Below are 22823 nucleotides of genomic sequence, written 5' to 3'. Positions count from 1 at the left end.
CGTAGTCAAAGCGCACTTTATTCGGGGATCTGAAGTGTTTCAGCTTTAAGGCTTCACCGAGCGGAGAGTGGGACGCCTGTTCTCCGTGAGAAGTGTGGATCGCCTGTGGGCGCTCTGTTAGCATCACTGCGGCAATTAATGCTCAGGCTTTGGGGAAAACGTCTCCAAATGTGGTGCCCTCCTCCCTCAGGCTGCGGCAGACCTCAGCGGTGACCCGTCTCCCAGACTAAATGTTCACACCGCCCGAGAACGTGGATGTGGCTTGATCCCTGACCCCTCTGCCGGAGAAACTTCTCTGGGCAGATGAGGCTTCTTGGCAGTTTTTCTTCAGAGTTCTGTATTTTCACTTGTAAATACCTGGGAGTGAAACAGGGTTGTGTTAGATGCTGACCTACTCAGGAGAGGTAAAAACTCAACCCTTTCTCTTCAGTTATGTTTGTACAGTGCCTGTGGCTTCCTCTGAGGGCGGCGCTGTGGCACGTTCTGGTTAACATGGCTCTCTAAAGCGAGTATTCGCAGGCGGGGGAGACCCACCGGATTGCTGGGCAGGTAGCATGGCTGCTTGCAGTCCACCACTGAAAGGAGCTGTGTGGCTGGCCCGGGCAAACGCCAGCTGCTGCCAGCTGCTGCCAGCTGCTGCCAGCTGCCCTCATCCCCCAGGAACTATGGTTCCCAGCGTGTGCCGCTGTGCCCAGCTCGCGAGGCACGGAGGCGGGAAGCATGCCCGGCGAGCACTCCTCTGGGCTGCCCCAAGCCTCCTTACCTCTTCCTGGGGCTTGGGTACTGTGCTGGCATTCTCTCCGGGATCGGGAAAGGGGTCATCCTGAGGGCCAGGCTCCTGCCAAGGCAACAGTCCTGTCAGTGACAGCAGCTCACTCCCTGAGTCTCAAACCCCAGAGGCCACAGCGGGGGAGAGGACTGACTCCCGAGAGCTGTCCTGTGACCTCACACCCACACCATGACACACGTGTGCCTACACAATGCACACCATGACACAGGTGCGTGCCGACACAATCCACATGCACAGTGAACAAAGAAAGGGTTTTAAAAAGGGTGAGGAGGGGAGAACTGGGCACAGTGCTGCGCAACTGTGACCCCAGCACTTGGGAGGCAGAGGCAGCTATATGTCCTATGGGTTTGAGGCAAGCCTGGTCTACGCAGTGGGTTCTAGGCCAGCCAGGGCTACGCAGCAGGATCCTGTTTGGAAACAAAGTAAACAGACAACATTCTAAACAATCTCAGATTTGTTTGTTTGGAGACAGGGTTTCTCTGTGTAGCCCTGGCTGTCCTGGACTCTCTTTATAGCCCAGGCTGGCCTTGAACTCACAGAGATCTGCCCGCCCCTGCCTCCTGAGTGCTGGGCTCACAGGCGTGGGCCACCGTGCCCAGCACCTACCGCAGATTTTTTCAAAAGCGCCCAAGGCTTTTGTGGTTGGTTTGGGACAGGGGATCCCTCCAGAGCCTGTGCACAGCTCACACACCCTCCGACCCTGCACACTACGCTGGTTCCAAGGCCGTGCAGGAGGAAGGTGGGGACCCTGGAACACTGATGTGGGGACTGTGGATCGTTCTGGCCACAGTAAAGACGATTTGGAAGGAATAAGGCATGGCGGTGCACACTGGGCGGCAGCGGAGGCGGCACCGGGCATTCGACGCCGGCCTGGTCTACACAGTGAGGCCCCGAGTTCTAGGCTGGCCAGGGCTACGAGCTGAGCCTTTGTCTTAAGCTGATCTCTCAAGGGAGCCCACAGCTGCGTTCTGGGGTATTCTTAACCGTCTGTCCGAGTGTCCGTGTTAAACCTCACCCTTACGCCAGCGTCCTGTTGAAGCTGGTCTTTAACCCCCGCACTCGGGGCAGAGGCAGGCAGCTCTCTGGGGGTTCCGGGCCAGCCTGGTCTATCCAGCAAGTTCCAGGACACCCGAGCCACACAGAGAGACACCGTGTCTCCAAAAAACAAGTAAGAAGTCGCTTGTCACTTGCCTGGGTGGCGCTCCCGGGCGAGGGGGCGCGCTCTCCGGGGGCCGGGCTGCCAGCATCTTCCTCCTCCGGGGCCTCCTGCGCCCTCGGCGGCCTCTCCGGGGGGTCTGGACTGGAAGCGGCCTCCGAGGGGGCCGCCGGAGGGCTGCGGGGCCCACTGCCCGCGGCGAGCCCGGGGCTGGCGGGGGCTTTGGGAGGCGGCGGCCTGCTGGGCGGCGTGGGCGGCCGGTGGGCGGCGGCTCCCTCGCTGGCGGCGCGGGGCTGGGGGGCCGCCTCTGGCCCCTCTGCGGGGCCGGGCCGCTCCGCCTCGGTGCGCCCTTCGCCGGGGGTCGCGGCCGGCGCGGGGCCGTTGCTCGCCGGCGGCTCGTCCTCCTCCGACGGCCCGGCCCCCGCCGCCTCGTCCTGTAGGGACTCCCTGCTCCCGCTGCTGTCCTCCCCGGCCGCGTCCGAGGTCGCGTCCTCGCCCGCCGCCGCCGCCGCCGCCGAGAGGGACTCGCTCTCGCTGGCCGCGGAGCGCGCCGAGGGGCTGGTCGGGGAGGCCACCAGGATGGAGGCTCCAACCGGCGCCGAGATGACCAAGGAGCGCCGGCTGCCGCTAGGGAAGGAAGGGTCACACGCCTAAATGCCCGCACGGGGCCGGCAGCGCTTCGCGGCGGGGGCTCGACTGCCAGGGAAGCCGCCAATTCTCACCTCAGCACAGTCTCAGAGTTTGAAAGTATGTAAAGAAAGAGAGACTTGAGCAAGAACCTGCGGGCGAGGGGACAGACACGTGGTCCCACCCTGCGGGGGCCCGGTGTCCGCTATTCGGCTTCCTCTAGCAGTCAGTGAGTTTAGACTCTCAAGCAAGAGCAGAGCTGAAATCTCTTCAGCATCTGGGGCGCCAGGCGAACTACATAAATTCGGGGGAACGGACGGACAGGGAACTGGCTTTCAGTGCTGGAGGAAGGACAAACGGAGCTTCTGTGCTGAGGACAGGGTCTTCGGAGGCGTCTACACTGCTACAGACACAACTGGAGCCCCGCAGGCTCCAGGGTGCGTGTGTAGCACAAGCACTTGCAGTGGCCAAAAGCTGGAAAGTCCCCGACGGCAGTTAGCAGGGCGGATGGCAAAGCGCGGGCCAGGGCAAAGCCACGGATGTGCAGGAGCAGGACAAGTACCTCAAACAGCGCACAAAAGAGGCTGCGCTGCAGGACAGCCCCCCCCCCCCCGCCCCAGAGGCCCAGTGGGGGGAGAGAACCAATCTCCACAAGTTGTCCTCTGACCTCCACATGTACCTCTGTGCTCTCTCACGTGCGCGTGCTCACTCTCTCTCACACGTAAATGTAATAAAAATTTAAAAAATGTGCAAAACAGTATCTTATGTGTGTAAATAAGTGTATATGAGTAGGCCGTGCATAGGAACAGCGAGTTCGGTGCGGAAGCCAGTGTGTCCTTTGGTGGGACAGGAACACGGTAAGCGAGGAAGGCCCTGGACACCAGCTCTGTTTACAGCAGTCCTCCTTCCACCCCTCCCCCGACAGGGTCTCGCTCAGAACTCCCTGTGTATCGTGGCCTGGGTGGCCTCAAATGTCTGACTATCCTGGCTTAGGCTCCCGAGTGCCAGGAGTGTGCCACTGACCCTGATGGCAGCAGCTGCTCTCCTGGGTTTGGTATATGCTTACTTGTGATTTATTCTTCATCTTCAGTTAGATCTGAAATATCTGATGAAAAGAAAAAAGTTGGGGCTGGAGAGATGGCTCAGAGGTTAAGAGCACTAACTGCTCTTCCAAAGGCCCTGAGTTCAAGTCTCAGCAACCACAAGGTGGCTCACAGCCATCGATAGTGAGATCTGGTGCCCTCTTCTGGTGTGTATAGCAGAACACTGTATAAGTAATAAATCTTAGAAAAGAAAAAAGTTTCCATGGGGACAGATAGTAAAGAGCAAGGAGCAAGAGCATCAGGCAAGGCCTCATGGGTAGGAATGGAGATGCTGAGTGTGTCCACACAGGGCACACGAGACACAGCCCCAGACAGGCTCACCTGGACAGTCCTTTCACCACAAAGACCTTGTTGGAATGCTGCTTCTCCAATTTGCTCATCACTTCATAGAGACTGTGGTTCAGCTAGAGCCAGGAAGGAGAAAGGCCAGCTAAAAGGGAGCTGAGGCCACTCCCTCCCCAGGCAGCTTTCCCAGTCAAAACCCCCTGGTCCTACCATGACGGAAACCCCCTCCTCTCTGTAGGCCTACCACACCCGGCTCCACCCTGCTCCCTTCCTCCCCGGCCCACTGTGCCCTGAGGGCAGCTTCACTTTTCTCAGGTGATCCAGGGAGTGACAACTCAAGTTAACAATAATTAAACAAACAAACCCTAGTCAGCAATAAACTGTGGGGAGGGATTATCGCTGTCTGTGACTATAACATGGAAGCAGCAGGGCATTCTGTAATGTCACAACAGAAAAGCCTTCACAAGATCCTGCTCTGTGCCTGCCTGTCACGGACACTGGCCCCACTCAAAAGCATTCACTGGAAAACCTGACCTCTGCTTGAATGACACCCTCTCAACTCCAGCAACACTTCAATGTCACCTCTTTGTCCCCACGTCCGTTCCCTTCCCCAGGCCCGATCATATTCACGCAGGAGATGTGCATTTTAACAGTCAGACAAGAGCTGTCATTTCATTAGTTGATAAAAAGCCAAACTCTGTGATCCCAATATGAGTCTCTAAAGACACAGTGTAAATGAGGCCTACCACGATTTACTAGAGAATGCCACTGAGGAGCCTCCATTGGCCGCTATTTCTCACCTCACTCATCTCCCTGTAGAACACGTCTCTCAAGCTGGAAATGTTTTGGAAGACAGTCACATAACAGCCAATACGACTACGAGGAAACAAGCACAGGTTAAGAGTGGTAATGAGCCCAGCCATCCGCCAACAAGGCTCTCCAGAGAAAGGCGTCCTGGATGTGGATGTTCTGGAACGCAGATGTGGATGTTCTCAACGCAGCTGGGCCGGGAGTGCAGAAAAGTGAGATGGTATTAGCCCAGGCTGACACTCAAGTTCAGACTAACTCTAGTTTCAAAAAGTTACCTGGCTAGGTGCGGTGGCACGCGCCAGCACTTGGGAGCCAGATGCAGGTGGATATAAAGTTATCACGTTTTGGCGATTGAGGTGTTAATATAGAAGCTGCTTTGCAGAGTTTTAAAAGCCATAAGAATATAAAGCTGCATAACTAATTACTCTGAGTAGTCATTCTTCCTCTTTCAGCAGCACATGACTTCCGTGTGTGTGTATCTGGACAGAATTCCTACAAGTGAGTCAGGAAAGGTTGTATCTGTGACAGGGAAAGACCTGCAAAGGCTCCTCCATCTTGTATTCTTGCTGAGGCCATTTCAGGTTTAACTAGAATTTTATCTCCTGTATAGAAGCCCATCAAGGAAATTTACTCCACTCCAGCCTAGGCCTGAGGTCAAGATGCCCAGGCTGATTTGTCTGTTGGTGTGAAGTCCCTGCAGCTAATTGCTTATCTTGGCTTCTGTTAAACTGTGTGCTTCTACAAACTCCACCCAGCTCCTGCTGAGCAAGATGCCAGAATGTGGTTTCTGCCTTCAATAACCCCACATCCTGGACCCCTGGGGTAACCTCTGGTTCCCTAAATACGTGGGTATGGTCCAAGACAGCTGGAATAAAGGCTTTCAGTTGGCTAAAAACTGTGTCCGAGTGGTCATTCCTGGTGGGCAACCCATAGCACACTGAAAGAAACTATGCATTTCCACTCTGTTTAAATCTGGAGACAGGTAAATGCAGTCAATCAAAAACTTTGTCATTATAGCTTAGCATGGCGGTCATGCCTGTACCACTGGCTCTTGGGAGGTCCAAACAGGAAGACTGAAAGTCTAAGGCCAGCCTCGGCTGCACAGCTAGACTCTGACTCACAGGAAGACTACAGGAGGGCAAACTGTAAGCAGTGCAATACTCCTACTGCGATCTTATGAGAGCATACTTGGCGTGATGACAGTAAGACATGAGTGACATTTCAGTCCCTCCTTCCGCAGTTTCTCCTCCACTGCGGAAGCGTTAAATCTAAAGCACGCATTTACCATGAGGCGCTGGCACGTTTGTTCGTGCGGGTCCCCACCCCACGGTCCATGTAAATGTAGATGCTTATGAACCCTGATGCTTTAAAGCACACACACTTGTACAATGAAGCCATCAGCATGTGGATGACGTGGCCCTTTCCGGAAGACAGCTCTTCTACCCAGCACACACCTGGTCCTCAAACCCAGAAAAGCTGGTGGAGCAAGGATGGTTATTGTGTCACAAGTCTAGAGAGATAAGGATGCTTGCTTCATCACACAGCAAATTAGTGGCTGAGGCTACACCCCACGCCAGGCCAGGGCTCCTTCCAGGAGGAGCTAACACCCAGACGCTGGTGGCCCAGTGGCCGCCCATCCTGAGCGCCGTTACCTGTTATATAGCACAGGCAGCTCCTCCAGAAGCTCGCGGTTCAGATCCTCGAACACGCCCTGGGCCTTGCTGAAGTCTTCTTCTGCCTAGATGGTAAACCAGGGGCTGGAGGCTGCCCCTCACCCCAGCTGCCTCCCTCCCCTGCACAGACCCACATCCTCCTCAGCCACAGGATGCTGCGCTCTGGCTGCCAGGGAAACCCACCCATTCCTGCACTTGGCCCAGCTACCTGCAACCACTGTGGAGGATGGGGATGAGGCGGCTTCCCGCTGGTGTTTACCTTGGCAGTCTTGGCCTCATCTCTCTTCTTGGCGTTCTGCACAGCCTCCAGGTGGTGCCGGGCACTATCGTAGTCCACCAGTTTCCGGCCCCGCTTGGCAATTCTCTCCTAGCCCAGGGTGAAGAGAAACGGTGGAGATCCAACTCACTGTCCAGCCAGGAAGTGTAACGGAGGACCAAGCGAAGAAAAAGCCTCTGGGACTCTACCACTCAGTTCTGCCTTCTGATAAGCTGGTGCACTCCAGGGTCCCTCAAGATCTCGGGAAAACAGGGGTTCTTGGTAGAGAAACCTGGATTAAGATTTACATTTTCCACAAGCCTATTATAAACTGTTCAGCTAACCTGGGCATGGTGGTACATGCCCATGATCCCAGCACTTGGGGAGGCAGAGGCAGGTGGATCTCGTGAGTTCGAGGACAGCCTTCCACAGCTTCCTCCCTCCTGTTCTGTTATGGGCTGGCATGAAGTGTGAAGTGCCTCTGCACTTCACAAGATCAAAAGTAACCCAGGGGGCAGGAAGAATGGCTCAGTGGTTAAGAGCACTGTCTGCTCTTCCCAGAGGTCCTGAGTTCAATTCCCAGCAACCACATGGTGGCTTATAACCATGTATAGTGAGATCTGGTGCCCTCTTCTGGCGTGCAGGTGTACAAGCAGAAAGATCACTCATATATATGAAATAAATAAATAAATAAAATCTTTAAAAAAAGGTAAGCCAAGGGGCAGGAAGGATGGCTCAGTGGTAAGAGCTCCTGTAGAGGACCTGGGTTCAGTTCCCAGCACCCACATCCGGTGGCTCACAACCACCTCTAACTCCAGTTGTAGGATATCTGACACCTTTTTCTAGGGTGCAGGCACCTGCACACATACTCAGACACAAACACACAGAGACACAGACGGACAGACACAATAAATAAACGAGTCTTTACTAAGGAGGAGGAGGAGGCTTGGTGTGGCGGCACAGGACTGTAACCCCAGCACTAGGAGGCAGAATCAGGGAGACCTCTGTGAGTTCAAGGCCAGCCTGGCTACTGTGCTGGCTAAATTTAGGTCAACTTGATACAAGATAGTCATCTGAAAGGAGGAACCAAAAGTGAGGAAACACCTCCATGAGATCCAGCTGTAGGGCATTTTCTCAGTTAGTGGGGGAGGCCCAGCCCAGGGTGGGTGGAGCCATCCCTGGGCTGGTGCTCCTGGGTTCTGTGAGAAAGCAGGCTGAGCCAGCCCTGGGGAGCGAGCCAGTGAGTCGCCCCCTCCACGGCCTCCAGGATCCCACGTTTGCATTCCTGTCCTGGCTTCCTCAGTGATGGACAGTGCTGTGGAAGTGTGAGCCGAACAACCCCTTCCTCCCCGGTTGCTTTTGGTCATGGTGGATCGTCACAGCAACAGTAAGCCCGACCGAGACAGCTCCAGAGTTAGACCTGCCTCAACCAGCGAGCAGGCAGTAAGGAGCCTCCAGCTCTGCCTGACGGAACAGAACACCGTCAGCGTCAGCGCATTCGCCTTACTATTGGAGAGCTTGAGCTCCGTCGCTGACATGGCTTTGGAAGCTTGCGTCAGCTTCCTCCTCCTCTGCAGTCAGCACAGCCCAGCAGAGCTCAGCTGAAGGGACAAAACCTGCTTCTGAGCGGACGAGTCAGTATCTGCCGGTGCTTGCGGCAGCCCTGACGGCCGAGGTGCGATCCGAGGCAGGGTGGTAGGCCAGAGCGCTGACTCCCGAGAGCTGGCTTCTGGCCTGCACTGCTGCTCTGGGCTGCACTCACGCACGCACGCACGAACACATTCATGCTGTGGCACACACACGCTGTGGCACACACACTATGGCACACACTGTGGCACACACACGGGCACACACTGTGGCGGACAAACTGGCACACACACTGGCACACACACGGGCACACACACTGGCGCACATGCCTGTAGTACACACACACTGGCACACACACTGTAGTACACACACACTGGCACACACGCCTGTAGTACACACACACTGGCACACACACTGGCACACACACTGTAGTACACACACACTGGCACACACACTGGCACACACACTGGCACACACACTGGCACACACACACGCACACTGTGGCACACACAAATGTACACGCATTGTGGCACACACGCTATGGCATGCACAAACACACACAGCAAATATATTAATTAATGTAATATTTTTTTGTTTGGGTTTTTCGAGACAGGGTCTCTCTGTGTAGACCAGGCTGGCCTCAAACTGTAGGTCCACCTGCCTCCGCCTCCCTGAGTGCTGGGGTCGCAGGCGTGCGCCACCACACCCGGCGTGTAGCAATCTCCTTAGGGTGTGTGAGGAGAAGCGCAGCAGGTAAAAGCAAACACTGGGCTCACAGGACCCAAAGTGGCTCCCGGCACCAGGGCATCCAAGGCTGCCTTCTGGCTTTTGTGGGTACACACACACACACGCACACGCACACACACACGCACACACACGCACACACGGGGGCACACACACACACACACACGCACACACGGGGGCACACACACTTGTGGACACACACACACACGGGGGCACACACACGCACACACCCATGTGTGCACACACAAACAAAAATATTTTAAAATAATTAAAAATTGTAATTTTGGCTCTGCTCTTTGAGCAGCATGGGACGGGCTGGATTCCCGCTGCTGACAGAATTTCGGGGGCTTGAAGGCAGTATGAAGCGTCTGGGCCTCTAAGTCTCCCGTACAGTGGGCAGCCTAGCTCGGCCAGCTGTTTCTCACGTCTAAGGAGGATGCCTCAGCCAGGCCTGGTAACACACCCACAGCCTCCGCAGCTGAGGATGCCTCAGCCAGGCCTGGTAACACACCCACAGCCTCCGCAGCTGGAAGGCTGAGGCAGAAGGACAGCAAGTTTCAGACCAGCCTGGAGTGCACCACAAGATCCCGTCTAAAAAGAAGAGAGAGAGAGAGACACTGCTTTGGCGCTGGCGACGCCTCCGCAGTGAAGACAGCACCTGTTCCTTCAGACGGCCCAAGGCCATTCCCAGCGCCCACGCCAGGGGGCTCGCAACCATGGGCAACTCCAGCGCCAGGGGACCCAATCTCTGACCTCCAGGGCACTGTGCCCATGTGCTCATATGTACATACAACATACCCACACACATACAACATACCCACATACCTACAGACAACATGCTTACACACACAATATACTTGCATACATACATACACATAATTGAATATAATAAAATAAACCTTAGTAAAAGGAGCTCGATGCCTGGGCCTGGCTGGGTCTGGCTCAGTGAAATTCACTGAAACTTAACTGTAAGCACACTGTCATACCACCGGCCACCCGACTGTCCTCTAACTCTCCCGACTCCACATCCCACCGTGGGCTCAGGTGCTTCTTACAGTGTCAACCCCACGTGGTCTCTAGCTGGCGTGGACTGTCTGACCATCTGTCTCCCCCTCGCCCCCTCTGTAGACTGAGTTACCTTTATCTCGCTGAACTGGGACACATAGTTTTCCATGGTCCTCACAGCCTGGTCGGCCAGTTTCTCTTCATAGTCTTCCCAAAGGAGATCATTGTTCTGTGGGGTCCAGGCAGGGAGTGAGCGGCCGGCTGCCCACAGCCCTCCAGGGAAACCCGAGCTCTCTGCAGACGGTGCTTCTGCTGCACTGTACTTGGACCAGCATGCCAGCGTCTCAGGGGCAGGGATGGGCTCTGCTCCAAGGACCTGCATTGGGGTGCCCAGGCCCCCGACCCCAGGGCGTAGGGCCTGGGCGAGAGGGGGCGCCCAGCTGCCCGAGGTTACTTTTCAAAAGCAGCCCATCTTCATGGAGGAGAGGTTCCGCCATCTTACAGAGGGAAGAGAGGACCGGCCGCAGCCACTTCCTAGGCTCAGACCCAGGCTCTGGGAGTGCGTCCTAGGCCATGCCATGCCCAAGCTGCCCTTACCCCCACGATGGCCTTCAGCTCCTCATGCCCATCCCAGTCGCTGCTGTAGACCTCCTGAAGGGTCTCAGACAATCGCTTTGAGCTTTCGTGCATCACTGGAAGAAGAGAGCTCAGTGCTACCATCCGGAGCCCCCACACAGGCGACAGGGCAGTGCGGAAGCCGGGTGGGGCTGGCCTAGGAAGTCCCCCGAGGCTCCCAGAGTTTCAGGGCTTAAGAGCACTGAGCATGGAGAACCCTGGGCCTGCCTGGTCCACCTGCCTCAGCCCACCCAGGCCCTGTGTCCCGGCGTCCTTCGGGGCCGAGTACCCACCTTTGACTGCACTAAGGAAGTTCTTCAAGTCCTTGTACAGCTTGTAGCCTTCTGCCTGAAAAGGAAAGGCAGCTTCGATGACCAGCTCCAGCTACCTGAGGACCCCGGCAGAGGTCGGCCCTGGTACAGCTCACACCCGGATCTCTTCCAGTGCTCTCAGAGAGCAGAGCTGCCCTTCCTCTGCCAACAAGCTGCCAGCTGGTTCTCTGGAGTCAGTGAGCTGGGACAGTGCAAGCCCCACTCGGCACACTTTCTGCCCTCTGCTGAGTTTCTCTCCCAGTGCACAGGAGCCTGTTCCCGAGCCCTGCAGGTGGCCCTTGCTGCCACCCCCACACCAGGAAGGTCCGTGCGAAGGTCCAGACGTCCCTGCCTCCCCTGCACTCTTCCTTCACTTGGACCCGTCCTTCCTCTAGTACAGACCCCTAACCACTGAGCCATCTCTGAGCCATCCCTTTTCTCGGCTCTTAAGTTCCCCCAGGACACAGACACCAGCAAGCCCTGCCCCAGGCGCTGCTTCCTTATGCTAACCAGCCGGCTGGGAGGCCGCCCTTCTGTGCGCCTGCACAGACTCTTAACTACGTTCTATGCCTATTAGCGTTTGGCTGCCTGTATGTTTGTGTAACTGTCTATGTCCAAAGATGCCAGAAGACGGTGCTGGAGCCCCCAGCACTGGTGTTACAGAGGTTTGTGCGCGGCCATCTGGTGCTGGGGGCCAAAGCTAGAGCAGCAACAAGCAGCTGCACTGCTGAGCCATCTCTCCAGCCAGGAAGTTTTAAAAAATTATCATGTGTGTGAGTGTGAGCATGTGATGTGGGCATGATGTATGAGTTGTTGGTATGTTCTTGTGGAATGTACACAATTCACTCTTTTCATTCAAAAGCTGATTTCTCTCCCCGGCTATCTGGTTTCGATCTGGACATTGCCTTGTCATATTTATTCTAAGCATCACCTGTCTCCTGGTAGACATGGCACCATTTGTCAGTAACACAACCAGCCAATGCTGAGCAATGGAGAGAATAGCGTGGGGCATCCTTGTCCGGAGGGGAGGAGAAGGAAGTGAGTGGGAGGCCTCAGAGAGGAGAGGAGGGCAGGAGAGGACCTGGAACCAGGAGGAGAGGTGAACGAGACCTAAGATATGACAAAAGCAAGTATAATGCGGGAAATCTGAATGGGAGGAAGCTATGCGGGCTTGGAGGTTTGGGATGGAGTAACTGTTGCCCAGCACTGTGCTCTGGGTTAATTACATAAATCCCAGTCTCTGTGTGGTGATTTGAATATACAGCTGGTTTAGGAATAACCGCTGCTTAACTAAAAGATAGACCTATAGTAAATATTAATAACCAACAACACATGTCATGTGTGAGTGTACGTGTGATGTGTGTGTGAGCGTGTGTGTGAGCGTGTGTGTGCGATGTGTGAGTGTACATGTGATGTGTGTGTGAGCGTGTGTGTGCGATGTGTGAGTGTACATGTGATGTGTGTGTGAGCGTATGTGTGAGTGTGGGTGTGCGATGTGTGAGTGTACATGTGATGTGTGTGTGAGCGTGTGTGTGAGCGTGTGTGTGCGATGTGTGAGTGTGGGCGTGTGATGTGTGTGAGTGTACATGTGATGTGTGTGTGAGCGTGTGTGTGAGTGTGAGCGTGTGTGTGAGTGTGGGCGTGCCATGTGCCATGTCACACATGTGGCCACAACTGACCAGACGGGTCAACAAAGTGTCTGAAACCTGAAGATATTACACAGAACCCAGGAAATGCTTGCTGTGACCGAGACCTTGCTCACTGGAAGGGCTGAGTGCCCTCCCACACCCAGCCGCCCCGCCCACCCCGTACCCAAGACTTCAGGAGCTTTGGAAAGGCTGAGGCTGCAACACTAAGTAAGAGGGCTGCAGAGACGGCTCAGGATGCAGGAGCCGCGGCTGCTCCTGCAGAGGACCAGAGCTCAGGTCCCAGCACAGCCACGTGTGACTCTGGCTTCAGAAGCCCAACATGCCGCCCTGGTACCCGCACATGCATGTAGGTACTCACAGACACACACGCATCCACATAAGTACAAATGAGATCCTTTTAATAATTAGTGAAGATTTAAATTCTTTCTTGAAAGAAAATAGTACGGACTTAAGTTTTCACCTCATCGTGGAAACTCGCACAGAACCCCGCAGGGTGAGAGCAGCTAGCTGGGCTGACGGGTGGCTGGGGCTTGCAGTAAGAGCATGCGCTGCTCTCCCAGAGTCTGGTCCACAGCACCCAGGCTGCAGGCTATCACCCTGTCTGTCCTCCCCATGAACTCACATGACGGTGGCAGGTTGACCGTTGTGAGCCGCTGGGCGCGAGTGCTGGAAGAGAACCTGGGGTTCAGAGCCGTTCCTGCTCCTAACTCTGGGCCATCTCAGAGCCGTTCCTGCTCCTAACCCTGGGCCATCTCAGAGCCGTTCCTGCTCCTAACCCTGGGCCATCTCTGCAGCCCCATTTGCCACTCTTCCTTTATGCCCTGTCCTTTCTTCTGAGGAAGGTGTGGGAGAGGACATGGGTGTGGAGGCGTGGGCGTCGGGATGAAGGAACAGGGCTGGGCATCTGTATTCCTTTCTCACACCTGCCCACCCTCCCCTGGGATCCTAGGCTAGCTCATCCCGGACCTTCCTTCCCGGCAGACAAGCCTACCACATCCGGCTGTCACTGGTACGTCCGGCCCTCTGGCATCCTGGCTCTATTCTCAACCAGCAAGTTTCTCCCCGCTCTCCGGCTCCGGCTCCCTGTCTGGAAGGGCAGGAGAGCACTTCTATCTCTGCCTCTGCTGACTTCCTCACTCCTGCCCTCTGAAACTCTGCCAGCTCCTTGGCACTGCCATAAAGAGCCTGAGTTAGCTCTTGCCACCCCTTACACAAACAGCCCCCCCCCTCGGCTAACGAGCCGTTCTCTGTGCAAGCTGGACCAGAGCAGTCACCATGCAGAGCGACTGGGAGACAAGGACAGGGAGGCCCACCTGGGAGGCCCACCTGGGAGGCCCACCTGGGAGGCCCCAGACACCGCAGAACAGTAGTAGATGCGCCGCCAACCGCGAGCAAGGGCCGTCACCGCGAGGGAGAGACCGAAGCCTTCCTGAGGCCAGCGCCTCTCCCAGTCTTCTGAGGAGGCCAGGGCAAGGCGGGGAGAGCCTCACAACCAAGATGGAGACAGGGCTGGCGGGGCGCCCGCCCAGTGTGCTCAGAGGCCAGGGTGAGCCCACTACCACACACACTGGCTGTGGTGGTGCACACTGTAATCCCAGAGTTGGGGAGGTGGAGCCAGAGGAGCGATGCCTGAGGCCATGCTCAGCTACACAGCGAGTTCAAGGCCAGCGCGGGCTTCATGAGATACTGTCTCCAAAACTAGGGAGAGCACCCAGGGCAAGCGGCGGGACCTCAACCTGAGCGGGGAGGTCTGTCTTTCAGCCAGAGGGGACTGTCACTGTAGAGCTGGGATGGGGGAGGGGATGAAAATGATCCAAACACATTACGTTCATGTGGGGCACTGTCAAAGAACACAGCTTAAACGCTGAGACATAAAGAGCTGATTCCTTTGCCAATGAGGGCTCACAGCTACTCAAAGGGAACAGCAGACATGACATGGCTCCTCACGGTAGACTTTAATGATGCCATCAAACAAAAATGAAAAGCTACATCTTCTAAGTTATACAGCTACAGGAAATTCAACACAGTCAACAGCAAAAAGCCGGGCAGTGCCGCTGCCTGTAATCCCAGCCCTAGGGAGGCAGAGGTAGGCAGATTTCTGAGTGTGAGGTGGGCCAGGACAGTCAGTGCTATGGAGAGACACTGTCTCAAAAAAACATGGAGAGATGGCTCAGAGGTTAAGAGCACTGGCTGCTCTTCCAGAGAACCTGAGTTCAATTCCCAGCAACCATATAGTGGCTCACAACCAGTTATAGTGAGATCTGGCGCCCTCTCCGGGCATGCAGGTGTGCATACAGACAGAAATTTATATATAATAAATAAATCTTAAAAAAAATGAAACAGAAACAACAAAACAGCCAGCAAAGGTAAACTGTGGGTGACTGTGGACAAGCAATGCTCTCAGCAAAAAGCTTCAGTGAGGGGCTTAGTCGAGGCTCGGGGGCTAAGAGCACTGGCTGCTCTCCGGAGCACTCATCCCGGTTATACAGCAAGTACTGGGCCAACCAGAGTCAAACAGGTAAGATTTTGTCACAATCCAATCCCAAGAGAAAACCATCCCGAAATTATCTTTTTAGATGCCTCACACGTAACTGTAATGGACATATGTTGGTCTTATACACACAGAAACTGTAACTGTAGGATATGAAACAAGAATGGAAATAGCTTACAGAATCACTCTTGTAAAGAATTTCTTTTTCTCTGATTTTACGTGTGTGTGTGTGTGTGTGTGTGTGTGTGTGTGTGTGTGTGTACATGTGGGCAGGCCAGGACCAAGGAAAATATGGAGATCAAAGGTCAACTTACAGGAATCAGTTTTCTGCCTCCACCCTGTGGGCTCTGGGTTGAGTCAGGTTGTCAGAATAAGGGTAAAGGCAAGCGCCTTTACCTGCTGGGCCATCTCCCAGCTTGACTTAGTGATTTTTGTATCTCAGCCTGGCCTTGAACTTGTGACCTTCCTGCTTCAACCTCCCCAGGGCCCAGATTATAAGCATGAGTGACCATGCCTGTTGTCTTTTTTTCTGATGTGTCGTCATGAGTATGTTTCACATGGAAATGGATGGGGCAGGGCAGCGTGGCGGCTGCGGGTGACCGGCGTGGGCCAGCAGCCCGAACATTCGACCCCACCCTCGGTAGTGCCGGGACCGCACTGCAATGAGATTATTTGTTGATGCAAACAGCTTGTGTATTATAAAGGGCCTCAGCAGTCTCCACGCCGAGGTCACAGAACGGGCACCTGCCTGGCCGCCAGGGCCCTCCTGCTGCACACACGGCAATACATGCAGAGAGAAGAACCCTGCCCTGTGCTCTGAACCGGGAACAGCGACAGGGCGAGTGAGCGCCTCTGTTTCTCAGAGGACAGCGCAAGCAGCAGCTCACAGAACGCTGCTCCGGAATGTTCTACACTCAGGCCCCCTCACGCCCCCCCTCCCTGCCCACACTACCTACCTGTTGCTGGTAGAAGTTGCTGGCGCTTTGTTCAAATCGCTCATCTTTGGTTTCGACAGCTTTCCCCAATTTCTGCAGAACCTGGGATAAAAGACAGAAAAGCACGTGTGATTACAGCCAAGCCCCTGATTCGCTGGGCCTGGGTGTGACTAAAGGTCCAGGCTCCCCTCAGCTCAACAGAGTCGAGGTTCTTCTCAAACTGGGGTACCTGGGGGTATGTCTGTGTTGGAGGGCCTGTCTGTCCATTCTCCTCCACAGCTGCTCCTCCCCCACTCCCCTCTCTGTCCCTTTCCTCTCCCCCCATCTCCCTCTCTTTGGAATTTCATTATTTGAAGACTGTTTTGCATGTTTGGTTAGGTTGGGCCCAGAGCCTTGTACAATCTAGACACACACTCTTCTACTGAATTCACCTCTAGCCTTAAAGCAAATTTTGTTTGTTTGTTTCTCTGTGTGATCTTGGCTGTCCTGAAACTCACTTTGTAGACCAGGCTAGCCTTGAACTCAGAGATCCACCTGCCTCTGGAGTGCTGGGATTAAACATGTGTGCCACCACCCAGCTCGTAAAGTGATTTTTTTTCTTTTTCTTTTTTCTTTTTTTTGGTATTTCAAGACAGGGTTTCTCTGTGTAGCCTTGGCTGTCCTAGACTGTCTTTGTAGAGCAGGCTGGCCTCAAACTCACAGAGATCGCCTGCCTCTGCCCAGCTGGAGATGAATGAATCTATTTTCCATCACCTAAGAACGGAGAGAGCTGACCACATCAGTGTCAGTTCTGATGTTCGCTGTCACAGGGGCTGGGAGGTGCTGGCGGTAAAGGCGCTTGCCATCAGGCCTAGGACGGCTGAGCTGGATCCCCGAAACCCATACAGTGGAAGGAGAAAACTGACTCCCAAAGATGTCCTCTGACATCATATGTATGACGTGGCATATGTACATATGTACAGACACGCACACACGCATAGCCAGACATGTGAAACAGGACAGGAGCAAATCTTCTACTGAAAACCCTAGGGAAGGACACCTCCCTAGGCCCAAAGTAGGATCTTAAGCGCTGCTTCCAACTTCCGCCTCTCCCTGCTCACCCAGCCCTGCCTGCCACTCTGGAAACACCTGCTCTTTCTGGTTTCATCCACAGCCTTAGCCCGGCCTGGGCTGGCTCCTTCCCACTGCCCTTGGTCCTGACAGCCCTGCTTCAGTTCTCTAGTACTCTCCACTCCTCGGCTCCCGTTTATTAGACTCCCACGGTGCGTCCACTAGGTGACAGTTTCCATTAGGTCACTGTGGCAAGGAGGGACGCCCTACGGATCTGAGGGCTTCCGATCTCCATAGTCCTCCTCTATAACTTAAAACAAATTCCTAACTAAGCCCCACTGCTAACTGTTACAGACTCCATTCTCTTTCTGGACTTCATCCTAGTGACTTCCCTACTTTGCCTGCTGTGCAAGCATAAAACAAACAAACAAAAAACAAACAAACAGGTTCAAACTCCATTCCTCTCTCACCAGTCTCTATCTGCTTCTCCCTGTTGCTCAAGCTCACTCATTCCTCAGTGCATTCATAACTTCTCTTTGTCTTCACCTGCCTCTGTTTCCTTCTCAGCCTCTGCTTCTCTTACTAGAGCTGAGAATCCAGCAGGAGGCCACCTGTCACTTTAACAGGAAGGAGGGGACGCCGGCTGTGCACCTGCACAGGACAGAGCGAGATTGCAAAGAGCAGTCCTGACCAACAAGCCAGGAGCAGAGCCTCATTATGGAGGAAGCTGAGTCACACACCAGTGTGCCTGGGCGCATGTGTATATGTGTGTGTTTGTGTCTGTGTGTGTGTGTGTGTGTGTGTGTGTGTGTGTGCACAGGACCAGGGGAGGCTCTGTGTGGATGCTGACTCACTTGACTGCAGTCTTCTGAGACAGAGGAGTGGGTCAGTGTCTCTCCGTCTCAAGTCTCAAGCTCTCTCTGTGGTGATGAAGATCAAGATTAACTCACACCTTGGCCTTTCTGCTGACTGGCTGTTAAGGTATTTCTGCCCAGGGCTACACAGTGAAAGATATTTTGGTCGACACTGAGCTACTAAAAAAGACTGTGTACACAAAGCTCCTTTCTCTAGCTGCCTGCTGAGTCTAGGTTTTCATCTTCTTGAGACAGGGTCTCACTGTGTGGCTCTGACTGTCCCAGAATTCACTACGCTGACCAGGTTGACCTCCAACTCACAGAGAGCTGCCTGCCTCTACTTCTAGAGTGCCGGGATTAAAGGCGTGCGCCACGCCCAGCCGCCTGGCCAGTCAATGGCAGGTGCTCCTTCCCTCAGCCAGATCTCTCTCTCTTGGTCTCTACCTCACTCCCCACCCCTCCCTGGATATGCAGTCCCCATCCTCCCCGGCTCCCCTCTCCCCAGCAACAAATATGGGTCTTCCTCAGAAAGTTGCAAAACCACCTTGCGGTAGGCAGTTCTGACTTCCTTTTCTCTGCTCCTCCCTTCCGCTGCCCACGTCCCCTTAGCATTTCTCAGGTGGGGGAGGAAAGAGAAAAGTCAAGACAGAGTCAAGTCAGAGCGCAATGAGAGCCCAAACACTCCAGGCGGTAGGGCTTTGTGGGGTGTGAACCCTCTGCTGAGAGTCCAGGTACCAACCAGGCCCAGGCCTGCTTGGCTTACGAGACCTGGCAGGGAAGGTCAGAGATAACCTGGTAATATCTGTCATCTCTCCGAGCCCAAAAGTCACTTGTCACAGCACCAGGTGTGAACAGGGAGGTGTTCTTAGACCCTTGAGGGACACGATGTGCATGCATGCCACTGACGTGTGCTGAGAGAATACACCTGTGTGTCTGCTCGACCGCAGCCCAGCGCAGCCTCAGTTGCAGCGACTCTGCGGCTTCAGCTTGCTGAGAGCCAGGATTACGGGTGTGTGCCTCTACACCTGGCTGAATCCTGACGAAAGCTCCCGCCCGAGAGAGCCCTGTCCTAACTGGCTGGCAGCTGACAAGTGAGAATTCAGAAGCTTGGACAGCAGAGGCAAGGGCTCGAGGGTGGGCGTGGCCAGATGTTCTGAATGTGGGTGGAATGTGCCCCAGGGTCAACCCGCCGTTCTTTTATCTTTTCCATAGAGTAGAGTGGGACAGACACACCTTTAAAACCAAATCAAACCCCACAGCCTATTTATGTGATGGCTACAGTCCCTCCCCAGAGGTCCCGCCCCCACCCCACCGACCGAGTTTTAGTCAGTGCTGTCGGTTGGGGTACTGTGAGTAGGAGCAGACGCTGAAGGAGAATGTGGCTGTGGCTCTGAAGAAGCCTGCAGACACTAACTGGAGGCTCTCCCCATCAGCCCCGCACACTGTTCCAGGCTTCCTCCCGCCACTCTCCTGCTTCAGCTGCATGTCTGGTGATTGGCAGGCTCGGGCCAAGCCCATGATAGCCCTCCTCAGCTGAAAGGTACCCTCACACCTATCAGAGGAACCACCACAGTTCCCAGGTCCCATCTCAAACTCTGGCCAGTACCAGAAACACTCCCACCCAACCCTTGTGCCCCGAGTTCCCACGGATTAGCGTATCTTAGGCAAACGGTAGATTCGGAGCTTCCGGCAGACAATAGCTCCTTAGTCATCTTAGTTCCCTGAGCCCAGCTCAGACCCCTGAACAAAAGAATCTACTGCAAATATTTGCCACGTTAAACTCCTGGGGATGGAAGCTGAATCAATGTTAACAGCGAAAGGAACAACAAAGGAGTGGTTTGGGAGAAGTGAGCGGCTGGCTGAAATCAGAGAGGGAAGCAGCGGGCTGGCTGTGAGGATGGACTGTAAAAGAGTACTGTAAAAGCGGGGCTCACGCTGCGGCCGGCGGGAACTGGAAACCAGAACCCGAAGGACATTTTTTTCCTATTGTGTTTACCAGGCAGCAGACCTTTCCCCTTTAGAGGAGGACGAGCCCATGTAAAGTGTTTCCTCCTCAATCAGCTCTTTCCGGAGCGGCTTTGCAGGGCCACACAGATGGCAAGGAGTGTGGAAAGCTTGAGGGGAGGAACTGAACTCCCTTGAGAGCGTTTGGTGGCTGAGCCTCTCACCAGCCCATGCTGTCTTCCCTGCTGGAAGACTCTATCTTGTCCTCAGTAACTTCCCAAGACCCCTGAACTTCTCTCTAGGCCCTTTCTCCAGTGTCTGCCGGGGCCAGCCCTGAACTCACAAACTCCCAGTCTATCTTGCTTTCTGCATTGACCCGAGATGCATTCCTTGGGGCAGACTAGAGTTTTGGCCTCTTTCCCTGTGTTGTCAGGGTCCAGGACGGAAGAACAGTGTGCTGGCGGGGGCGGGGGAGGAGAGAAACACTTGACTCTTAAGGTCAGAGTTCCCTCCAACTTTCCAACTGATCTTAGTGGACAGAGTTTCATAGAAAATATCCATCTTCTCATTTTATAGATAAGTGACCGAAGCCAAGAACAGAACACTATTCACGGAAGGTTTTGGAGTCCAGGCTTAAGAGAGACAAAGCTCTAAACCCAGGGCATGTTCGCAGCAGGCCAGGGGAAGACGGCAAAAAGCAACTGCCACATCCGGGCTTTAATTCAAACGTCTTTCTCTTCTGTAGTACCCAGGATTCTGCTCACTGGGTAGGAGCTTAGTCTCACACCGAGCCACGCCTGCCAGCCCTTAAGATGTCAAGTTTTGAGTTCTCTTGTTTTTGTCTTTTGGGCTTTTTGCCTTGTGATTCTTTAACCACAGCGTTGCTTTCTCCGGGTGAGCTCCCTGGCCCGTTTATAGCTAGACCTTCTCACAAGCATCGTACCCAGAGCTGTCAGGTGTCTAGTTAGCCTCCAGAGAGGCAAAGTCACGGCAAGTGAAGTAACAAAGGCTGGCCACTCGAAGTTTTTCCTCCTTCACATGACCTCAAAAGACAGCGGTGTATAGAGCCCTGCCTTTCCACTGTGGCCATTTAACCCCAAGAACTACCTGTAAGTCCCACCGGTTTCCCCTGGCAATCCCCTGTGGGTCCTTCCTTGGCCAGTGTGCGGCCTCTGGAAGGTATGACAAGCCTTCCCATTCTCAACCGTGCTATTTACCTGCCTCAAAGATCATGGAGCCCTTTCCCTCACCTCACGCCTCCTGCACACCAACGTTTCTAGAGTGTTGGCAGATGGAGGCTGAGGCTAAAATCAAAATGCCTTTAAGATGTGTAGAGAGAGGGCTGGGGTGGAGTTAGCTGATGGCGCGCTGGGTTTGCTCACTCCAGGCTGAAATCCAGCCTCTAAGAGTCGTGACAGCTGCACACGCCTGCAACCAGAGCTAGAGAAGGCAGGGAGATCAGAAGTTTAAGCTCATAGGGAGTTTCGGGTACAGGACACTCTGTCTCAAAAAAAAAAAAAAAAAAAAAAAAAAAAAAAAAAAAAAAAAAAAAAAGTGAAGAGTGCCGAGAACGGAGGCTTGTGCCTATGGTCCCAGCGGGATGGCCATCTTGTATTCCAGTACTCCAGGCTAGCCCAGGCTACACAGTAAGACCCTGCCTCAAAAAACAAACGAGGAAACAAAATGGACTGTGTGAAGAGCATCCCCATAATCTCTCTCTCTTCTTTTTTCCACGTTTTTCGGGACAGGTCTCTATGTAGTCTAGTGGAACTCACTGTGTAAACCAGCCTGACCTTGAACTCACAGACATCTGCCTGCCTCTGCCTCCCAAATGCCCGTGGCACCCCACCAGCTGTCCCCACAGTCTGAATGGTCATGTTAAGGAAGGAGGCCTTCAGGCAGCATCAAGGCAGAAGGAACGGTCTAAGAAGCAGGGGCTGGCTACTGCGCACCCCAGCTCCCCTCCACCCCAACACAGAGTATCTTGTAGCTCAGGCTGGTCTTGAACTCAGTACATAATCCTAGGATGGTTGAGCTTTCTGTCCTCCTGGCTCCATTTGTACCAGTTCAAGCAACACCCGGGTTCTAGTCCCCAGTGAACTCCCAAATCAAACTGAGCGGGGTGACAAGCTGGCACCTGCTGTCACTCACTCTGGGGACAAGCACCCGCCGGTCAGCTCCTCACCTGGGAACTGTCACCCCTGCTTTACTGCTGGGACACGACCTGCGACGTGGCTGCGCCCCAGCATTTCTTCCTTCCTGTCGTCCTTTCTGGGTCAGGCTGAGGGTTGCCGGGGTCCCGGGAATAGCTGTCTCCTCGGCTGCTCCCTGCTCTCCCGCCTCGCCCTGGGTTCCCGCACACCCATTCCCCGCTCGGTCCTGGGGCAACAGGACCCTTCCACCTCGGCCCAGGCCCGGGCCCCTGGTGAGGCCAGGCTGCCTACCTTCTCCTGGGCCCTGCTGAACTTCTTCTGCACCTGCTTGGCGAAGAGGCCCGCAGCTCCGCCGGCCTTGCCCTCAGCCATCCTGCCGGCTGCGGGGGCGCTGCCTGGCCCTGTGGTTTCTAGAGGCCTCTGAGAGGAAGTGCGGCCTCCCAGCATGCCTTGCGTCAGGCGCAGAGGGCGGGCCTTCACACCCTGCCTCCCGCCTGCTGGGGTCTGGTCGGCCTGGACCACCCCAACGCCACCTTGCGAGGACCACTAGAGCCCGCCACTGTCCATCTCCCTGGAGAACCACCGGGACCCCATCACTGTCCATCTTCTTGGGAGAACCACTGGGACCCCATTACTGTCCAGTTCCCCAGGAGAACCACTGGGTCCCCATCTCTGTCCATCTCCTCAGGAGAACCACCGGGGCCCCATCTCTGTCCATCTCCCCAGGAGAACCACCGGGACCCGATCTCTGTCCATCTCCCCAGGAGAACCACAGGGCTCCCATC

The 22823-nt window shown here is 54.8% G+C and overlaps 1 protein-coding gene across 1 annotated transcript; it reads right to left on the bottom strand.

The window, feature by feature from the left end:
* On the bottom strand, positions 1 to 22427 carry Bin2 (bridging integrator 2). Its single transcript, XM_055627220.1, has 12 exons — positions 22330 to 22427; positions 16059 to 16139; positions 10945 to 10999; positions 10634 to 10728; positions 10170 to 10265; positions 6704 to 6811; positions 6424 to 6509; positions 4762 to 4837; positions 3998 to 4080; positions 1982 to 2573; positions 764 to 838; positions 1 to 357 (listed from the first exon to the last, which is right to left on the bottom strand). The coding sequence occupies exons 1-12, from the start codon at positions 22408 to 22410 to the stop codon at positions 328 to 330; spliced, it is 1458 nt and encodes a 485-aa protein (XP_055483195.1). The 5' UTR covers positions 22411 to 22427; the 3' UTR covers positions 1 to 327.
* Between the last annotated feature and the right edge of the window lie 396 nt (positions 22428 to 22823).

Source organism: Psammomys obesus, unplaced genomic scaffold (assembly GCF_907164565.1).
Source record: "Psammomys obesus unplaced genomic scaffold, mPsaObe1.curated_primary_1811, whole genome shotgun sequence".
In the NCBI taxonomy this organism is placed as follows: domain Eukaryota; kingdom Metazoa; phylum Chordata; class Mammalia; order Rodentia; family Muridae; genus Psammomys; species Psammomys obesus.
The sequence above is the reverse complement of the archived record's forward strand: the minus strand, read 5'-3'. Positions and strand labels throughout refer to the sequence as shown.